This window comes from Urocitellus parryii, chromosome 8 (assembly GCF_045843805.1).
Source record: "Urocitellus parryii isolate mUroPar1 chromosome 8, mUroPar1.hap1, whole genome shotgun sequence".
In the NCBI taxonomy this organism is placed as follows: Eukaryota; Metazoa; Chordata; class Mammalia; order Rodentia; family Sciuridae; genus Urocitellus; species Urocitellus parryii.
In genome coordinates, this window is record NC_135538.1 from 105390772 (window position 1) to 105412141 (window position 21370).

At 35.9% G+C, this 21370-nt stretch overlaps 1 protein-coding gene across 2 annotated transcripts; it reads right to left on the reverse strand.

Annotated features, from left to right (window-relative positions):
- Positions 1–480: 480 nt before the first annotated feature.
- Positions 481–16184, reverse strand: Enpp4 (ectonucleotide pyrophosphatase/phosphodiesterase 4). 2 transcript variants are annotated; one of them, XM_077801596.1, is made up of 4 exons: positions 15982–16184; positions 6861–7222; positions 6053–6223; positions 481–3940 (listed from the first exon to the last, which is right to left on the reverse strand). In XM_077801596.1, exons 2-4 carry the CDS (start codon positions 7078–7080, stop codon positions 3576–3578), a joined length of 756 nt encoding a protein of 251 aa, XP_077657722.1. In that variant the 5' UTR covers positions 7081–7222; positions 15982–16184; the 3' UTR covers positions 481–3575. The 2 variants fall into 2 exon arrangements, with proteins under 2 accessions (XP_077657722.1, XP_026250237.2); XM_026394452.2 differs by having other exon boundaries at positions 6861–7719.
- Between the last annotated feature and the right edge of the window lie 5186 nt (positions 16185–21370).

Consider the following 21370-nt stretch of genomic DNA (forward strand, 5'->3'; position numbering starts at 1 on the left):
AGCGTTCACTGAACATAAAAACATAAAATGAATTAATCTCTCTTCTACTAGAGGGAACTGTGTTAAATCTACATTCATCTAGATAAGTTATTAAGTATTTTTAGCTACAAATGAAACAAAGCTTAAACACTATAACCACTCCTCTACTGTTTTGCAATCAGCTTTTAAAACTTCTTCCCTTCTACTTTAAGTCAATAAATTACAATTCTGGAGGCTCTGCAACTTCTTTCCAATGATGTTCTTGTGCTAGACTGTACATTTTACACACTGTTTTAAATCTCTAGTTAAATGTTACATTTTTGGTCCAGGGGTAAAAAAATAAAACCTGTAATGAATGACTGTAGAGGTTTTTGCAGAATCACTGAAATCTTGACAATATATCTATCATAATAGGTATATTTTGCAAATGGACAACATATTTAAAACATAATGTTTTGGTAGATTTTATTCACATAAATTTTTTAATCATATGCAAAGTCATTATCTACAAATTCAAACAATACAGTAAAAATATGTTTTACTTTAACTTAAGGTAGTACATACAAATTTCTTTAAAGCATACTCATTTTATTTACACATTATTTTAAGAATTGATAATAAATACTTTACATCTAATCTTTGTCCTTCATGTCTAACTTCGCATTAACAATGAAGTAAATCCCTTCAAATAGAGGAATTAAATGTAATAATCCTTAAAGCTTACAAGATTTTGCAGGGGGGGAGAGATACAAAAACACTGTAAAGGCATTTTATTCCTTTAATGTTCTAAGAATTTATCTGTAAATTTTTAAAGGAAGCCTAGTATAATAATATTTTTATTCTATTGCTGTTTATCAGACAAACTTGTACATTATCAACAGCAGCACAATTGTCCCTATGCTATAAATAAATGTACTTATGTTGAACTTACAATGAATTAACCAAAGTTAATCCAAAGTTTTCCTATTACCTTTGAGAGTTGCATTAAATAGTTCTATATTTCTATATTGAAATGCTTTCTAATACCCAGAAAACACAAGGGCACATTAATCATTTAACAAAATACACATTAAAACCTTAATGTAAAAGGCTAATTTTACAAGACTTTCTCAGACTATTACAGGAATCATTTTTTTAAAATATACAAGGGAATTACCATAAAGTTCAATTTAATGATATATACTATTCTTCTTGTCTCATCAATATACATTAAAAATTTACTTAATATAGTATTTTGAGAATGGAATGAAAGACAAAATAAGTACATACCTCTTAGTGAAGGGGTTAAACACTGAGAGGACAACCCTTTCTATTTCATCCTATGTAAAATTCACACAAGGTTTGGATACCCTGTAGAGTTCTGAAACTCATAACCACCAATCAAGTTAATGCAATCACTAAAAATCATAATGTTGCAAGGACCAAGCTCCATTCAACTAGTATCAAATATTCTGAAAATATTGGACTTTCCAAAAATATCCATGACTTAGAGGAAAAAAAGTTTTAAATGTGACAATTATAGCCATTGTTATTTTTTAAATGATAATTAAGGTAGAAAGGAACTTTTTAATTACTTAATATTGAGATCAACTAATTAAAAAATCAGAAAATTTATCAAAAAGCAAAATCAGGTCTATACTGTTCTTAATTCAACTTATAACCAATAGCATGGATTATCTATACAGGGTATAGAAATGCCTCTCAAAAATCCCAAATATAATGGGCACCAAATATTAGGATCAGGAAATTAGCAGAGACCCCCACAGATACATTATATGTTTTAAGACTGACACCAGTGTTGTTCTTTATCATCACAGACATCAACATTTAACTGAGCTATATATTTACTACAGATTATAACTGTTTCTGAAAACAGTTACCAAGTGTGTTTTATACTGCCAAAACTTTAAAGACCACACTATTCATTGTTTTTCTCAGGTCCTGATGAATGATTTTTAAATCCAATTTTTCCAATGGATATAATCTATACTGCCACAACTCAATTTCTTCAAATTAATTTTAATTATTAGAAGGTGCTACTTAATAAAGGTAGGATGACAGTTATTCACATAAACCCTTAGCTCTGAAGAATTATATTTAAAGATATGAAATTGATTATTTCTGTGATTCCAAATACTAGAGGAAAAAACAGAGGCAGCACTAACACTATTCTGTCACTTCACGTAGGAATGGTACAAAAATTAAAAGACACTAAACTTATTTTCTTGAAAAAAAAAAAAGTTTGTAGTACTGAGGACTGAACTCAGAGACTCCCACATGCCAGGCTAGCACTCTAAACACTGAGCTATGTCCATGGATGGTCTTTTAAAAAAATTACTTTGAGAATGGGTCTTGCTAAGTTACCCAGGTTGGCCTTCAACTTATGATCCTCCTGTCTCAGCCTCCAAAGTAACTGGGATTACAGGTGTGTACCAATGCACCTATCTCCAAATTCCATTTTATAAATTTCTTACCTACTCTACTATCTAAAAAGTAAGATATAAAGTCACAAAGTAAATATAAAAATCTCCTTTCATCATTATGACCCAATCAAATTCAAAATTGTATTCAGGTCATAAATTTCTCTATACTTGAATATTTCAGGAAAAAAAATTTAAAATGGAAACAAAAAATAACAAGTTTTCTAAAGTTCTGGATTTAGATTGTGAGTTAGGTGAAACTAAACCAAAATGAAGTACAAAAATAACATTCCCCTGAGAGCTGTGCTCTACAGGATTGTGGAAACCTGACCACAGTCCAGTCCCTTCTAACCTCCTCCTGTAATAACATCTACACACCTACACATGCAAACACACTTCTGCATACACATACATCAATAACTTATATAAAGCCATTAAACACAAATTGAGAAGAGCACTTTCCTTTGTTTTCTTTTGAATTTCTCATTAGCAATAATCTTCTTCAAAAGATATACATTTTGAGATTTCAACAGCTTAAAGGACTTAAACATACACCAGTGACAACTCAAGCTTTGTATCACATGGTCTTAGTTTTTATGTGATTTTTAATAGCTTTCCTTAAGATGATTTCTTTGTATGGTAGAACTTTTTTTCTGCCTGACTAACCAATTTTATTAACCATCACAGAATTTCCTACCTCAAGGACTTATTTGGGATACAAATTGAATAAGGGTAAATATAAAAATATAGAAAACTTTTCCTTCCTGATACATAAAATTCATGAATTGCATAAAGATTTCTGGTTTTTTTTCATTTACAAATATATAAATTTATTAGAAAAACACATCTACTAAATTTGGTATATTTTCATTTTAAATGTATCATCTTCATTGCAAAGAGAAAAAGAAAGCATAGTATTTTTCTCAAAAGCTATGTCTAATTAGAGAAATAGATGGTGTTAACTGATTTACTAGCATTTTTACTATGGATAGGGTTATTTGTATTAGCTAATGAGCCAAAACAAAACACAAGGGAAAAAAGTAATTTTAGCATGCTTGGTCTAAGTTGTCTTTCAAAGTATACTTTTTCATGGTTAAAAAGTTAAAACATCATTCCTAGGATATATCCTTAGTTTTGAGATTATGCAAAGACACTTTGTATAAATCTCAGTACATGTTACCCAATTAAAGGATCATCATCATCTTCTTGTAGTTGAAGTCGGGAAAACGAATGGGGTACAGACAGTCTGTTCTGCATAATTATTATGAGGCATGTTAGAGTGGTTAATGCCAAGAGTGCACCAATAACAATACCAATGGCTTCTGGGAGATTAATGCACCACTGGTCAACCAACAAGCACTTGGTATGACTAAAGGTTCCATTATTAGGATGTGGTTTTAATCCCAGGATATGACACATCATTGGATAAATATCCACAATATTAATGGTGCTATACTTGTAGCCTTTGTGAAATGCAGGGCCGTGGGCAGCTAGGAACGGATGCATACTGGGCAAAGAATTATCATAACCATGGTCACCTACTGAAAAAGAACAAAATGATGTTAGTAAATATAATCAATAAAAAACTCACTTCTAGTGTAAATATACTTCTTGATAGCCTAATTCTCTTCTATTAAGATTCTGATTAGTTGAACCAGACAGGAGCCAGAAATAAAAATTTGTATTTTCAACTCAACCGTGTCCCCTATTTCACACACACACCCCTTAGCCCATTGCACCATGGCCTCAGACTTTAACACTACTTCTCAACCTAATGTACTTACCTTTTAGTACTAGCCCCACTTACTTCATCTCTCAATCTCCAGCACTATTTGTAAAAACTCACTTAAAAACAGCACCATTGATAAAAAGTGCTGTCAGGCTGAACAGGGCAGAAGACCAATGAATGGAAAAGTTAATCTGCAGCCTTACTCATCTCAATTGCTCCTGTGATTAAGAAATAGGATGGCATAATGTACTGGCTTACTAAGATTTAATAAATGCTTGAAAACAGGATGGTAAGATGGATGAGAATTTTACAAGAGGGATTCTTGTATCAAATGTAAAATGCAACAAGATTACTCCAACTTGTAATTCCAATAAAAGTCTGACTCAAAGAAAAACAGAGAATGGTCCCTAATGGAACTCCAATACTAGATTCACAAGTGTTAACTTTGTTTTAACAAATACTGTCTTTTAATGTACATAAGTTGCATTTAATAAATTCCCACTTTCAAATTTAGATGACTAAATGATAAGTATCGATGTATGTTACATTATTAATTGTAAATTTAGAATATTTCAAAATAAAGAATTTGATCAATATGACAAAAAGCAAAATATAGATAGATGTTATGATTTTAATAATATTAAAATCTGCCTACATATGTAATAGAAAAAAAGAATAGGAGAGGAAAACTCCTACAATTAATATTTGTCTATATCTGTATTGAGGGATTATGGATAGATTTGTTCTCTTTCCCATATTTTCCAAGTTTAAAATAATGAGTTTATAAAATAGCATAAATATAATACACAAACCCCACTGACTCCGAGGCTGTGTTGTCCTTGCCTAATTCTCCTAGATTGCTATACATCAGAGATCTGATAATTTCAGCCCATATCCAAAATTGGCCCTCCACCTGTTTGTGTTAACCAAGTTTCACTGCAGCACACCACTTCAATTGCTTACATACTATTTGTAGCTGCTTTTGCATTATAAAAGAAGAGTTGAGTGGCTCAGACAGAGACCAATCAATGGTCCACAAAGCCTAAAATATTTACAAACTGGCACTTTATAAAAAAAAAAAAAATGTTTACTGACCCCTGCAAAGGAGTATAATTTTTTACTCTATTTTTTACAGATTATTTTTTAAAGTATTAAAATTGAACATAAAATATGGACAAATGAACTTCAGTTGCAGCATGACCTAAAACTCACCCCTACATATTCTCTGTTTAAGGAGAGATTTTGATACACGTGTTTACTTGTTGGATTTTTCTGTTTGTTTACTTTCTGATTCTTGTCTAGTATTCTAAATAGCTTATTATATTCAAGGAAATAGCGCACCTGGAACCCAGGTTCAATTCTCAGCACCAAATAAAAATAAAGGCACAGTGTGTGTCCATCTACAAACACACACACACACACACACACACATACACACACACACACACAAAAAGATTCTCTAAAAAAAAAAAAAAGGTATTTGAAATAGCTAATCTCTCTTCTTTAAATTTGTTTCCTTAGGTTCCCTTCTTTTTTCTACAAATCAAGAGAACCATCTTGAAAATTGCTGACAGTAACTGCACTTTTGATTTTTTTTTTTAAGTAAATTGTGGCCTGGGGATATAGCTCCATTGGTAGAGTGCTTGCCTAGCATGCATAAGGCCCTGTATTCAATCTCCAGAGCCATGAAAAAAAAGCAAATCTACAGCTTCATCCTTAAGGTTACTTATCCTTCTAGTTGAAAAGTGAAATTGTAGTTATTGTAAATTACTATTGAATGAAAACCTGACCATCATCTAATAGGAAATTGAACTAATAATACTGTGTGAATATATCTAAATCAAAGTGCCCTTTTAACAGAACAGTGTCACAGTGTGTGATGTATTCCTAGGATACAACAGAAATACCCTAAATAAATACTTACATTTTGATGATGATTTATTTAGTACAATTGTCCAGCCTTCATCAGCAACCAATATAATTGGCTGAATTCGATCATTATGTTGGTAATAATATCTGTCAGGAATGTCTTTTTTGAGATAAACATTCATGTGAGGGCTACAGTTTTTCAGTTTTTCATAAACCTCTGTTATATCTATAAAAAAGAAACAGCAAAGGAAAAAAGTCATGGTTACCTGATAAGGAAAAACATATCTAACTAGATTAGCTGGAATTAGATCTGGACAATGTCATCTATTAAATAACTGAATTCTTAAAACAACAGAGCAGAATTATGTGACAGTGTTGAGGATGGACACACACACACACACACACACACACACACACAACACAACACACACACACATCCCTTTATCAAGCATTCACAAACTCCTCTTCATTTTGTGGTAATCCACAAAATGATTATCCACCTTTATAGAAAGAAACAATATTTATATGGAGATTCCCAAGTAAACATAAGTTATGTTTTACTACCAATTACTAATTTTATGATAAGTAGAAGAAAGATATATCTCACTAAAATCCAAGATTTCTTTAAAAGCAAAAATATCCTTTTTCCCTTAGTGTGAATAATTTTAAAATAAATAAAAAGAATAATAACTACCAATCGCTCAAAATTTGTAAATTAGGAAGGAAAAAACATCCTACTCTATTTAGTATTCTGAGTATAGAGCTGAACTACAAAAAGCCAGCATTTCATTCTTTGATACAACTCTCCCTCCTCAACCAAATGCTCCATTCAAATAGTATCACTCAGCTAAAAGTCTACTTACTTATTTTGGGGAGCACTGCAGCAACTGGGCTCAAATCTATAAGACTGTAGTTCGAACGATCGATGCAGAGATCCAAGTTTATCCATCTGTTCTCAGAACACTGAGTCATCCCATGATCGCTTGTAATAATCACATTAAGATTTTCCCACAATCCTAACATCTTGAGCTTTTGGACTAGGTAACCAATGAGGTCATCTATTTCTTTCAATACCCTGCGCATGTTTTCTTTATCTTCTGGTCCATATTTGTGGCCACTTGCATCTGGTTCTTCCCAATAGAGTGTTGCAAAGGTGACTGGTGGGTTCGAATTGCTGAGCCACGTCGTAATGTTATTTACTCTCTCCTCAAATGACACTGAGATGCTATAATTCATAAAATAGGAAGGTGTGGTATTGTGAATGAGTACATCAGTACCAGGCCACATAGCAGCAGCACTTGATCTGTTTTCCTGAAGCTGATTAGTCACCCAAATAGGTACTGCCTCATTCCACCAAAAAGGATCCTTGTCATTAGAATCAGAAAAATGTTTCTTTGTGACTGCATCATACATGGAATTGGCTACAATGCCATGGCTTTCCTCATATAAGCCTGTCACAATGCTATAGTGATTTGGAAATGTTTTTGTGATAAAAACATTTTTAACATGTTCTACCAAGACACCTTCTTTGATAAAATTCTGGAGATGAGGAAATTCATAGTTCTGCAGATAGTCAGCTCTAAAGCCATCAAAAGACACCAGCAGTAACTTGGGTGGCAAACTATATGAAGAGTTACCTCTACAACCAGTCATAAGTCCAGAAAACAAAAGTATTACTAATAACTTCATAATGAACACGTTGAAGGACAGCAATCAGGGTTCCTAAAATATAAAAACACAAATCATAAGTAGTAATGCTATTTGATTTGGATTACGATTCATAAGTTCAACCAATAGGTGATGAGAATCAATATTCATATACCTTTTATATGCCAGCTTCACCTATATCAACTTAAAAATTACGAAATGTCATTTAAGGTTAATTTACTAAAGCTAAAGTTGGAAAAAAATTAAAATTGCCTTTAATTCTCCAATTTCCCATTATACATGTCCTACTTCAGCCTTCATGCTGTGAAGGTAAGATGGGTCATTCTTCCCCCCCCCCCCCCCCAGTAAACACTCGTGCTTGACAGTCCTGTTCTCTGTAGCAGTAGAAATTATTCTAAAGGCTTAACAGAAAGCGGAAAAATAAAAGCAATTCTTTTGTACAAAATACAAACAATATCAAGATTTCATAAGTTCCAGAGAAACAGATTATTTTTCTAGTTTACCAAACAGTATCCTATAGTTCAATTCATAGAAATAACTAGTGGAAATTCTACCATTTTGGCTCACTGACCATTCTTATTAAAAAATACTGGCTTAAAAAAGGAGATTAAGAAATAAATGCTATTTAAGAAAAATATCTCCACTCAGTCTGTACAATCCCAATATTTACATGAAGTTGACTAACTTCTGAAGAAATTCAACAGCTGCTGAAATCAATTTCATCATCACATCCCTCTTAATCTTCCATTTTACTGTGGAAGACATAACTATTTGTTATTTGTTATTTGTTATTTTTGAAAATAATTCAAAAACTCCTTTCATCTAATAAATATCCTTGCCTTCATTCTCCACCTTCTTTAGTCTCTAAGAAAATAGAATATATGGTTTAAGCAGAACGATTTGCTTTAGATGGACAGGATACACCTTCCATCGTCAGGACAGAAGGAGCAAAAGCTAAGGGTGAAGGGAGCTGCCCTCTCTGCATTGCTGGAAATAGGGTCAATTATTGAAAGAGAGTAAGGTGGAAAAAGGTTCAGAGATTTAAGGACTATAGAAAATGTATGGAATGGTCAATGTGGAGAATGGGAGAGAAAATGAAGAAAGAGTAACATTGGTGGGTAATGCTAATAGCTGGTATCATGGATTTTCACAAGTGACATTGTTTTCCCTATCAACTCAGTGGCCCGGGCACAGGCATGAGCAAAAGGCAGCTGATCAAACCCAAGCTTCAGATTCTGGCTGAAACTGAAAGATGATTAGGCTGAAGATGTTGACTAAAGAATAGCTAAAGCCAGTAGGCTGGCACATATCTGTAATCTCAGGGACTTAAGAGGTTGAGATAGGAGGATCCCAAGTTCAACTTCAGCAACACAGCAAGGACCTAAGCAACACGGAAAGATCCTGTCTTAAAAAGAAGAAAAAAAAAGAGTGGCTGAAATTCAAGTTGCAAGTATCTAGGCTGAAACTTCCGATATGCAGGAAGTAGAGAGGTTTTTGAACTAAAGATTCTGATGGAGTCAAAGAACTGATGTCTTAGGAATAACTTTCCATGAAAGTTGCAAAGATGCAAGGTTGTGATCAGAATGAGATATACAGTTCATTATTTCAGAAATCCTTGGGTCTGGCTACAGGAGCATGCAGCTTTAATAGCAGCAAGCTAGCTAATAATGATTGTTAAGTTCACAAACCATTCACTGTATATTTATTGTACATCTGTGTCCTGGTAGTCATTCAAATACTTAGAGATTGAAGCTGTGATTCTCTGAAAACCAATGACTTAAAGTTCTGAAATCAAAAGGTACAAAATCATATTTGTGAAGGTCTTTTGTCTGGAAGATCCTCTACCATATCAATATGAGATAGGTGGCAATCTGAATGTGGTACTTTGGACATCTGTTGCTGATGCCATCAAAGAAACCAGAAATGGTGCAGAATAACAAAATCAAACTACCTTTCAATAGGACAGAGTGACAATTCTAATGAGTAATAGATGAAGCACACTCCTACAGATACAGCCCCCATCGTACTGTGCCTGCAATTCCAGCTATCAAGAATCCATTTAGTAGAACTTCCATTTTCATTCAGTGTTTTGTGTTGTACTCTACCATAGAGTTTATGCATAACTCAACTCCTCTTTCAGAGGAGAATATTGTTCAATCAGACAACACTATTATGTGAGCTGGTGGTGTAGGTTCCAGCAATTTGAGAACTTATGTCAAAGGCACAAGATCTCCATGAAGTCTTGGATTCTGTAGATTCCTAGTTACTCTGAGTACAGGTACTTCCTGATTCTCAAATATTTGTCCAATAAGAGTAAATTAAAATAGCAAAGACATGACACAGTATCTTTTCAAGGACAAAAGATAAATATACTTTTTAAAAAATGCATTATTTACAACCTGGCTTTATCCCTAAGTAATCATTCTATATCCCAACCAATCCACTGCGAAAACTATTCTGCTGAAAAGTACAATCAGATATATATAAGAAGGAATGCATTCTCTACACTTCTAAATTTTTCCCCTTCATTAGTGGAAATAACTTCACCATTCACTCAGACACACAGATGTCTTAGTACCCTGTCAACCAGTCTAGTCAATCCTCACTTTTTATATCATCTAGTACAAGACTGTAGCAAGAATCACTGAAGAGAGCTGTTAAAAGTGCAGATGTCCAATCTACACTTAGAAAATTATGATTCAGTCAGTCTAGAGTTCAGGCCAAAAATCTGCATTTTTAACAGCTACCCACTCTTTCCTGTCTCCACTGCTGCTGTACTCCTTGAAGTCCTCAATACCTCTGTCTGTGGCTCTTCTGTCTTCTAACTCACCTTCTTACCTTAATCATCTTCCCCCTTGTCACCCAACATCTGCTGCCAACTTAATCTTCCTGGCACTCAATCTTCACAATATTTCACTTAAAAAAAAGTTCAAAGGATACTAAAGTCCAAATTCCTCCCATACCTAGATCAAATATGCTTGTAAATTACTGTGAAATGGGTACTGAAATAACTACCAACCTTACCTTTCATCCATTATACTGCACTGTATTACAAAGACATGTAAAAGATAATTGTTACTTATCTTGGTAACTTCTAAGTGACCTGTAACCACTCTTTAGTAATAGTTTGTGCTTCCAGAACATTTTTAAGTTATTTTCTACACATGAAGCCTTGCTCAGACATTCTTTTAGATAATTTTTAAACAATCATTCAACAAATATCAAATATAACTAATTCTTTTTTTTAAAGAGAGAGAGAATTTTTTAATATTTATTTTTTAGTTTTCGGTGGACACAACATCTTTATTTTATTTTTTTTTTGTGGTGCTGAGGATCGAACCCAGCGCCCCCCACATGCCAGGAAAGCGCATTACCACCTGAACCACATCCCCAGCCCCCAAACATAACTAATTCTTGAATGCAAATATATAAATATGTATATATATATATATACATATGCCATTTAAAATACATTATACTCAAAACAGGGGTACAAATAATCAAAATAATTAGGCTGTCGTCTTGGAAAGATAGATAGGATTTATACTTAAATCAACTTTGTTTTACAACACCAAGACTTCTTTACAACACTGTTTGAGCTTCAACACAATAAAGTTTTATTTTTAAAAAACTAAGCCCTAGAGGAATGACTACAAATGGAATATCAGAGTATGTCCAAAATTTTTCCAATAGTTACTTCTAAGAGTAGAGGGGTGGCACATCAATTCAGTAAATGGTATGAGGACAACTGAATATCCACATGCAAAAGAATGAATTTGGAGAATCCATCTTCTGCTACATATAAAAATTAACTCAAAACTGACCATGAACCTAAGTTAAGAACTAAAGTTGTAATGCTCTTAGGGGAAAATATAGGAATGAATCTTTATAATCTTGGATTAAGTAAAACCTTCTTAGATACCACACCAAAAACACAAATAACAACAACAACAACAAAAGAACTGGACTTCATCAAAATTAAGTTTTGTGCTTCAAAGGATCATCTAGCAAGTGAAAGACAACCCACAGAATTGGAAGAAAATAGTTGCAAATCATATGTCTGGTAAGAGATTTGTACCTAGATTATATATATAATAAAACTTACAACTCACTAACATAAAGTCAAATAATCCAATTTAAAAATGAGCATAGGAATTAAAAATATATTTCTCCAAAGAAGATACAGATAACAAATAAACACATAAAAAGATGCTTAACATATTAGTCATTAAAGAAATGCAAATTAAAAAATCAACTGAGATACCACATCCACTAACATGGTTAAATAGAAAAGATTAGTAACAAGTATTGGAGAGTATATAGAGAAATCTGAATTTTCATAAACTGCTAGTGGGAATGTAAAATGGTACAGCCACCCTTAAAAAAATAAAAATATCCAGGCAATTCTTCAAAGAGGTTAAAGAATTACCATAAGACCCAACAATTCTAATATCAGCTATTTACCCAAGAGAAATGAAAACGTATATCCACACAAAAACTTGCAGACAAAGGTTGACGGCAGAATCATCAAGAAGTGGAAACTATTCCACCAACAACTAAATAAAATGTGGTACACCCACATAATACAATATCTGACAATAAAAATGAATGAAGTACTAAAATGTGCTACAACTTGGATAAACAACAAAACATTAGGGTAAATGAAATAGGCAGTCACAAAAGATCACCTATTACATGATTCCATTTAGCTGAAATGCCTAGAAAATGCAAATCTATAGAGAAGAAAGTATATCAGTAATTACCTAGGGCTAGACACTGGGAGAGAATGGGGAGCAAACACTAGTGGGTATGAGGCTTTTTGGGGAGGTGATGAAAATGTTTTAAAATTGATTGTAGTGATGGTTGAATAATTCCATAAAGTTGCACACTTTAAATGAGCAAACTGAATGGCACATGATTAATACCCCAATAAAAGTATTACATTTTTAAAAGTAGAAGGAAGTGAAATTATATTCTTAAATGCCCCACCACAGAACAGGAAATAACTTTTGTCATCTCATTTTACCACAAAAGTATGTGAACTGTGTATCCCATAATACAGATTTTTTTCTTAGCTGTAGTTGGACACAATACTTTTATTTTATTTTTTATTTTTATGTGGTGCTGAGGATCGAACCCAGTGCCTTGCATGTGGTAGGTGAGCGCTCTACCACTGAGCCACAACCTCAGCCCCCATAATACAGATTTGAGTGCTTAAATGTGAAAATACTGTATACCACTTCCCATATGCAAAACACCACCACAACAAAAAATCCTGTGTTTGTCCTTCTCAAAATACAAATCAAAATCCTTCCCCTAATCTTGAGTATAAAGGATGCTCAAAGAATCCTGGCTATTAACTCTAGGGTTCAGTAATCTCTCAGCACACACTACTTGGACCCAAATGTGCCTGTCCTTATCATTAAGCTCAGTAACATGGACAAAGCAAAAAGACTATAGACTCTGAAGTCAGAAAGATCCCAGAATAATGAGCTTAGTAGATGGGTGATCTTTTTCAAATCTATTTTCTTTCAGTTTCAGTTTCCTTGTGTTTAAAATTGGGAATGCAGAAAAGTTACAGAACAGGCCCTCAAAATTAGTTTCTATTATCTACTCTAGTTACAAAGCTGTTATGTTAGAAAAAAAAATCTGTACCATGACAGGCAGAATATTATTATAAAACTATAAAATAAATTATGAATAATTTAGCTAATCTCTTTAAATATGATAAAGTTGAAGTCCAGCAATTAGTAGCTTTATTGTGCTTTTACTAATTTCATGTTCTCAATAACTGTACAAGTCTAGTACTAGCAAGTTAACAAATCCAGTAATATGCTCCAAACTGTTAACACAGCTTTACCTGCCTAGATTTATGTCTACCACATTCTGTTTCATTCTAACAGCAAATGTTAGCTATAAGCAAATCACCAGTGAGGAGTTCTCAAGTAATTTTTTTGGGTGGGTGGGAGGAGGACCAGGACCTGAACTCAGGGAACACTCGACTACTGAGTCATAACCCCATCTCTCTTTTGTATTTTATTTAGATAAAGGGTCTCACTGAGTTGCTTAGCACCTTGCTTTTGCTGAGGCTGGCTTTGAACTCCACATCCTCCTGCCTCAGCCTCCCTAGCGCTCAAGTAGTTTTTAAGGAACGAAATAGTTACATTATAAATGACTGGGAGAAACTGTTATTTTTCATCACAAAATAAATAAATAAATTTATTATTTATATATTATTCATAAATTATATATATATATATGATATATATATATGATATATATGATATATATATGATATATATATATATGATATATATATATATATCAAAAGGAAAGGAAAAAAGAAGACCTATTTGCTCTATATCCCAACAGCAACTGGAAGTTCCTACAATGTGATATCCCAACTCAGGGGACTCCTACCTCCTCTGGGATGACTTTCTTGCCTGGATGGAAGGCCTGTCAGTCAACTCTCACTGGCATTCTTAGCCCTTGTGAAGTTGGGAAAGGATATCTATCACCATGAGCAGTCCACCTGCCCTGCCGTACAATGAAACACCTATCAGCTTTAAAACAGCATTATTGTCTGTCACAACACACGATTAAACCAGAGTCACTCCAGATGAACTGGGCTGGCATGAAATAATCACACAGAGACAGAGAAATACCTTTTTCTTGGGTTCTGTGATGGCTTCTCTGATGCAGCTCTCACAAAGGAGGCAAGTCAGGCAAGAAAAAGAGAGCATGCCTCAAACCCAGGGTTTTATTAGGGGAGGCTGTTCCATGGAATAGTCTATCCCAAAAAGAGCAAAGGGGTAGGATTATCAAGGAACAGAAAAGTGTAACTTAACTCCACAGATGACTGCCTACTCCTGGAGCCACGCCTCGCCTCATTATCCAAGCAGAGGTAAAGTTAAAGTTTTGCGGGGTGCAATAATTGTTCTGAACCCCCGGTGCATCAGGACTTTAAAACCTCTGCATCCAAGACAGCTCCCAACAATTGTCTGTGTAGATAATATCAATGACTACCTTTAGATTATCTCTCCCCATATCTTTCACCCTCACACACACACATTTTTTTTTTAATTTTGAGATAATGTCTGGCTAAATTGCTGAGGCTGAACTTGTGATCCTCCTGCCTCAGCCTCCCCAACCATAGGCATGCACCACCATGCCCTGCTATTATAAGTTAATTCATTAACAGTCTGAGGAAAAACTATAACAACTCCCTAAAAAACTTTCTCAGTCTTAAAAATCTAGGATTCTAAGTTATTCTCCAATTTTCTAGCATGCAAAATTTTCTACCATATTCAAATCAGTAACACTCATTTGACATTGCAAAATACCACTCTGAATGTACTCTTTGTTTTCATCAAAATTTCTTCCGAATTATATTTTGCAACTTGTGTAAGGTAGGAGAAAGAAGATGAGGGAGAGGGATAAAGGGGGAGGAAGGAGAGAATGAGTGTTTGCAAGCTCATTTCTGTAAAAATAGACTGAAACAATCTCTGGGGAGTGGAGAGTGGAAAGAAAAACCATAATACAGAAACAGGCAGCTGATGTCCTACAGTATTTGTCAAGTCTTTAGATCGCCTGCTGTTTCAGAAAAGCCCTTCTGGAGTCAGACCTCATGTAAACTTGCTTGTCATTAGTTGTACGATCCTGGACAGGTCCCTTCACTTTCCTCATCTGTAAAATAGGCCGCTATTATTTCAAGAAATTGTAGCATTGTTTGTAAAGTACTTAACACAATACCTGGCCCATTAAAAAAGCACTTAAATGGCATCTTTTTACTGTCTGGCTTGCTTGTTTTCTAGAAAACTAAGTTTTAAACACAATTAAATAATCATAGGTAGTACCTAAACTAATATGCAGACAGACGCACGTCCCTGGATAGTGTTCCCTTAAAAGCAAACGCCTTCCGTCCCCGAGCGCTGCACCTGGCCACCCCGCCCCGTCGCCCTCCACTTTCATCCCCGGCCCAGCCTCGCCCCTTCCACTGCAGTTCAGCCAACTTCCCTCCCTGCACCCCAAGCCCTACAGCTCCTCTTCCCCGCTGCCGCGTCCACCTGCTGAGTTTTCTTTCCTCTCCCCTCACCGCTCCCCGCCTGCCTCTCGGCCCACTAGCTCCCTCCGTGCCTCCAGGGGTTCTTCGCGGAGCCCCCGCCGGCGTCCGGGAGTGCGTGTGCGCGTGCGTGCGTGTGGTCTGGATCGCGAGCGAGGAAAGAGTCTCGCCAGCTTTATTTTCAACCCCCCTAGCCGACTCGGGAGCGAGTGGCATTTCCCTCAGGACGCCAGGAGGGCGAAGCTCAGACTCACCGGTCGCCGCCCGCAGCTCCCGCCGCGTCTCGCCACCGCACGGAACTCCGCGCTAGCGGAACCCGGCACTGGCGGAATCCGGTACTCGTGGGTACTTGCTAGCGACAGGAACCGCGAGGGAGAGGGGCGAGGCCGAGCTCTTCCTGAGACGCCTGCGCAGTAGCGGGCGTCCGCACCGCAGTTAACAACCCGGACTGCCCCAGATCCGCGCTGCTGCCGGCGCAAGAGTGCGCAGCTGTCCTGCGAGTGATGGCGAACAAGCTTAGCGCTATCCGGCCCCGCGGCGGAGTCTGAGACATTTTCTTGGATTGGATGCCGGAGCTAGTGTTCATTGTAACTCCCTTTCTGATTGGTTAGATTCACGTAGCACCTGGAGACAGGTGTTTTGATGGGGTTGAACCCGACCTAGGAGAACAGGTTTGTTCCTCTCTCCCACTTCGTGCTTTCCTTATCATTCTAACGAGTGCCTGAAAGTCCTTTGGCAGTTGCCAAATCCACCGCTTACCATTCCCAGTTTCCCCTAGTTACTCTGATCTGACTCTTTAGGTGGCCACAGGGAATATGGCTTTGGCTGTTCCACACAGTTCTGCACAGGTATAGAGAAACTTTAGCCAGTTCCAAGGTTAATAGCTAAATTCCCAAACTGAACAGTTTTAAAAGAAAAGTCCCTCAGCTTCCAGCTTTACAAAGTAAAGTATCTTCGAAATAATCCCCCTTTGTTCTGTTTCTACTTTCCTGCGTCCTTTTCTTTGAAACCACTCTTCGGCTCAGCTTATCCGCACATTCATTCTGCTGAGAATAAGGTGTTGCCAGATTCAGGAAGTTCAAATAAAAGCCAATCAAAATCTTCACGTTAAATTTGTTATGGTTTGTCTTTTCACACAATTGGGAAATGAGCATTTTTTGTTAGATGTGTGTGTGGGGGGGGGGGGCTCCTGCCATTAATAAGAAAGTAAGTCAAACAGTTAAATAATGTAACTTACAAGCAAAAAAAAAAAAGAAATTACAGATGTAAATTTATTTGGGTTGCCTAGGCACAATGAGAGAATAATCTCTTTTTTTCTCTTATCTGCAGTGCCAAACACAGAACCTGGCATAGAAGTACTCACTAAATCATTGTTGGATCTAGTGGGATATTTTAATGTGCTCTAGGTTTATTGCTCACACTCATTAAAATGCAAGTTCTAGGATAAATATTTTCATTCTGGTTCACAATTCTATCTCCACCAGATGCCCCCATCCAGAAGTACAATTCAATGAATTAAGAATATTAATCACATGTAATATCCTCAGGTGTTAAGGACTTAATAGTTATAAACCCAGGACCTGGATCAGTTCTTTGCAATAGTAACCCTAGATATCAAAGTCTGAGCTTGGCCCATTGGTCTGAGCTTGAAAGTAGGGTCATTACCAAGAATCTGGAAGCGAATAGGGATACAATTGGGGCTAGAGGTATTCTGTTGATTGTTAGTTTGTACCTTGATAAGTTATTTCCAGTTTCAAGCCTCAAGGCTAGCCGGTGCATTGGGGAATTGGGGTACCATACATAGGTCCATGGGCTGTCAGATCAAGCTAAATTCTTGCATCTGTTAGGCCTGAATTTGAATACTTACTCTGCCACTCAGTTTCGGAAAAATCTTGGGAAATTGTCTCAACCTGTTTGAGCATTTATTTCCTCATCTGCACAATAAAGTGTTACAGTACCAACCTCTTAGATAAATGAGGTAAAGCAAGTAAGGTACTCAGCACAGTATTTGAACATTTTAAGTTTTAGAAATGATCATTATGACCTGAAAATAAATATTGCCCAATTTGAACAGTAGGGTAAGCCTGAGTTCTAGGAGAATTTGTATTATATCCAATTCAGTAGAACTTATATTTTCTGGGCATTTGGGAGTATGATTATGCACATCATGTTTTTTCACTCACTAGGGGCATAATTATTTAAATAGTAGACAAAATTGACTGCCATATAGATGACGTGTAGTACATACCTTAAGCACAGCAGTACAGAGGAACTTTGCAAACTGTACGTTTGTTTGTTTGTTTCTGTTTCTTTGTTTTTTTGTTTGTTTGTTTGTTTGGGTCAATGATAGATAATAACTGGCCAGTCATCAAAGAAAAGGGCTACCTTCAACCACTGGTACTGCCTATGTGGCTGGATCAGATCCGAGAGTCCCATGTAGTCTGGTCACTTCCTTTGTAAGAATCAGTGGTCAAGAACAGAGGGACAAAATGACACATAAGGACCTTCTGGCACCAGGCTTCTGTTATTCCCCCATATATTACTATTCAACCAAAAGAGAAATATGGTTTCAAATGGGATTAAATAATAAATACTTACCATGTTGTGGAACAAGGAATCCAGAGGAAGGGGAGACTTCAGGGCTGGTTAAATTAACAACCAGACAATGTTAATCATGTCCTGGATTCTTATACAGTGACTTCTGGCTCCTGTACTGGTTTTAAGATAACTACCAGTACCAACAGGAGCCAGATGATTCATTTTTCACCTCTACTGGGTGACAGAAGTGGCTTCTGGGATTTTTTTTTATCTCAAAAACCTCTGACACCATCTCCTTCAATCAGTTTGACTAGAATAGTGCCACATGCTCAAATCTAAGCATGCAGAGAATATGCAGTTACCAGTAATTAGGTCCACACCTTGAGCACAGCAATGGACAGGATTTCCTGAACTCTACTTTTTCCCTCAGAGGTAGGGAGATGGAAAGGATGCTTAGAAGTCCACTATAAAGGTTACTATAAATTCATTGTAGGAATTTAATGATAAAATGTAGCAACAATACAAATTCATTTCTAATGTGGGTTTTAGACATAGATAATGTATTTAAGAATATTCACTTGTGTTCTTTAGCTCAGCTTTTGAAAAGGGAATTTTCCACATAAAGCCTTTGCACCCATTTTGTGTTATAGACTGAAATGAGTTAAAGGCAATAGTCTGAATTCATTATTTACAAATGAATGTTGCATTCCCAGAGAGCACTGACTTGGCTAAATTCACACAAATTAACCCAACTAGAGTCTTTGTCTCCATTTGTAATGTCAGATTTGGAAGTAGTCAGAGTTAGTTTCTTTTTTAATCATGAACTAGACTCAAGATTTAGTGTTTATTAATACAAAATATGTTTTAAATTGAATCCTTTTCAAAGTTAAAGATAAAGCTCTTTATGCAATTATTTCTCCTTTAAATTCCTAATTGTGACGTATAACTCATTGTTGGCAGGAATTAGGTCAGATGTTAGAAGTTACAGGAAAAAGGTTTCAGAGCAAAAGCCACACCCTGCCCAAGAAAAACAACTTCTGTCCACTGCTTAGCTCTAATTAAATAACCACAAAAATGAAACTAAAGAATCAAAGTTCAATCACTAGGAGCGTATTTTAAGGTTCATTTTTTAATAGATATTACTATAAAGAAAACAAAATGCAGGTTTTTATCTTAATATAAGAGAAGAAAGAACCTTAGGAAATCATCGCACATTAGTGACTTTGAAAGTTCATTTAAGTAAAACTCTTCACTTATCCTATTTTTAGCAATATTATATTTAAATAATCTCAGTTAAGATTGATACTACACTATGTTTCAAAAAATTTTTTCTGTGTAACCTTCATTAAACTATATTTTTTCTGATATTTAATAAAGTTGTGAAAAAAGCAGCAGAAATTCTTTTGAGGGTTTTCTATGCGGAAAGCATGGTGCTCAATTTTTCAAAGGATACAAAAATATTCTGTTCTCAAGGGGCATCTCATCTAGAAAGGCAAATGGAGAGGACATTGCTGTGCTGCTCTTGCCTGTCCAGCATTTATTCCTCCATCTTCTTGTGGGTCCTCTGGGAAACCACTACCTTCATGCCAGTCTATGGGAGTCAAACTGGGCTGGCCTTAACTCCCCACATCTCCAAGCTGGACTCGAAGGAGCCAAGTGTCCTGGTTTGCCCTGACCTGAGGACTTTCCTGGGGCCTGAGACTTTTAATATAAAACCAGAAAAGTAACAAAAAAATTGGAATGAGCTGGTTACCTAATTCTGACCAAAGTCTGGCTTATTAGAGCCCATTCTACTCTATAGACCGTAGGAATTGATTCAGTGCTGGGGACCTGCTGCAGACCAGTCCAAAAGACTCAATCCTAAAACTTTTTTTAAACAAATGAGAAATATTATTTCAGCATAATAGTTAAATATAAGCCTGGAGGTGCTGGTGATCTCTGATGTCACTGTAAAGGGAAAGTCTACTGGGTAATGAAGCCAATGAAGAAGAAAGCAGAGCCAAAAGATGGAACCCAATATCTGACAACATTAAGCACTTGGATCCAAGTTTCCCTTAAGCTCCATCCCTGAACTTTTCAATTTACATGATGATAAATTCTCCTTTTGCTTAAATGAGGTTTAGTTGAGTTTCTATCACTTATATCTGAAAAGAGAATAAGAAAAGTAGTCCTGTGCCTATGTCATCAAGTAAGGTACATGCAAAAAGACAGGTCCAAAAGAGGAAGAGAATGCAGGAGTGAGGAAACTGATCTAGGATAAGCTAGCATTTAATTTTCCATGTCAGATGGTGCAGTCATTTCCTATGATTGCTGTAAAAAAAAAAAAAATACCACATACTTATCATCTGGAACAACAGAATTTCTTTCAGTTCTAGGAGTTAGAAGTCTAGAAGAATTCAGTAGGGCTGTGTTTCTCTGGAAAACTTGGGAGAAATCTATTTCCTTGCCTTTGCCCGCTTCTAGAGTCCACCCATACTCCTTGGCTCATGGCTTCATCTTCAAAGCCAGAAGTGAAGTATCTTCTATTCATTCTCATTCATTCATTCATTCATTCATTCATTCTTTTCCCCCTCCCTTCCTCATCCCCCCCCCCCAACACCTTCATGCCTCCCTCAACACATTCTGGGCAGAAGAATGTAGATCTCTTTGAGTAATCATTAATATCTGCCTGAGGGAAGAGCATCAACAAAGACATCAAGATTTTAAAAAGTGTGTTAATCTTTGAAAATAATTCCATTTGCTTGCAAAATAATTGTATGTGGGGAGTCCTTGGGATTGAGGCTGAAAATTGAGGATTGAGGTTGATTAAAACCGTATCAGAGGGCTGAGCTTGTGGCCGAGAGGTAGAGCACTCACCTGGCATGCGTAGGGCACTGGGTTAGATCCTCAGCACTACATAAAAATATTGATTTTTTAGTTGTAGGTCCACCTACAACTAAAAAAATCAATATTTAAAAAAATATATCAGTTTGGCTGGATGCAGTGGTACACACCTGTAATCCTAGTGGCTCAGGATGCTTTATTTTATTTCAGGATTTTATTATTTTATTTCTAATCATTTATTATTCCTATAGCTTTCACCAAAGATACTCATATCTCTTTTAA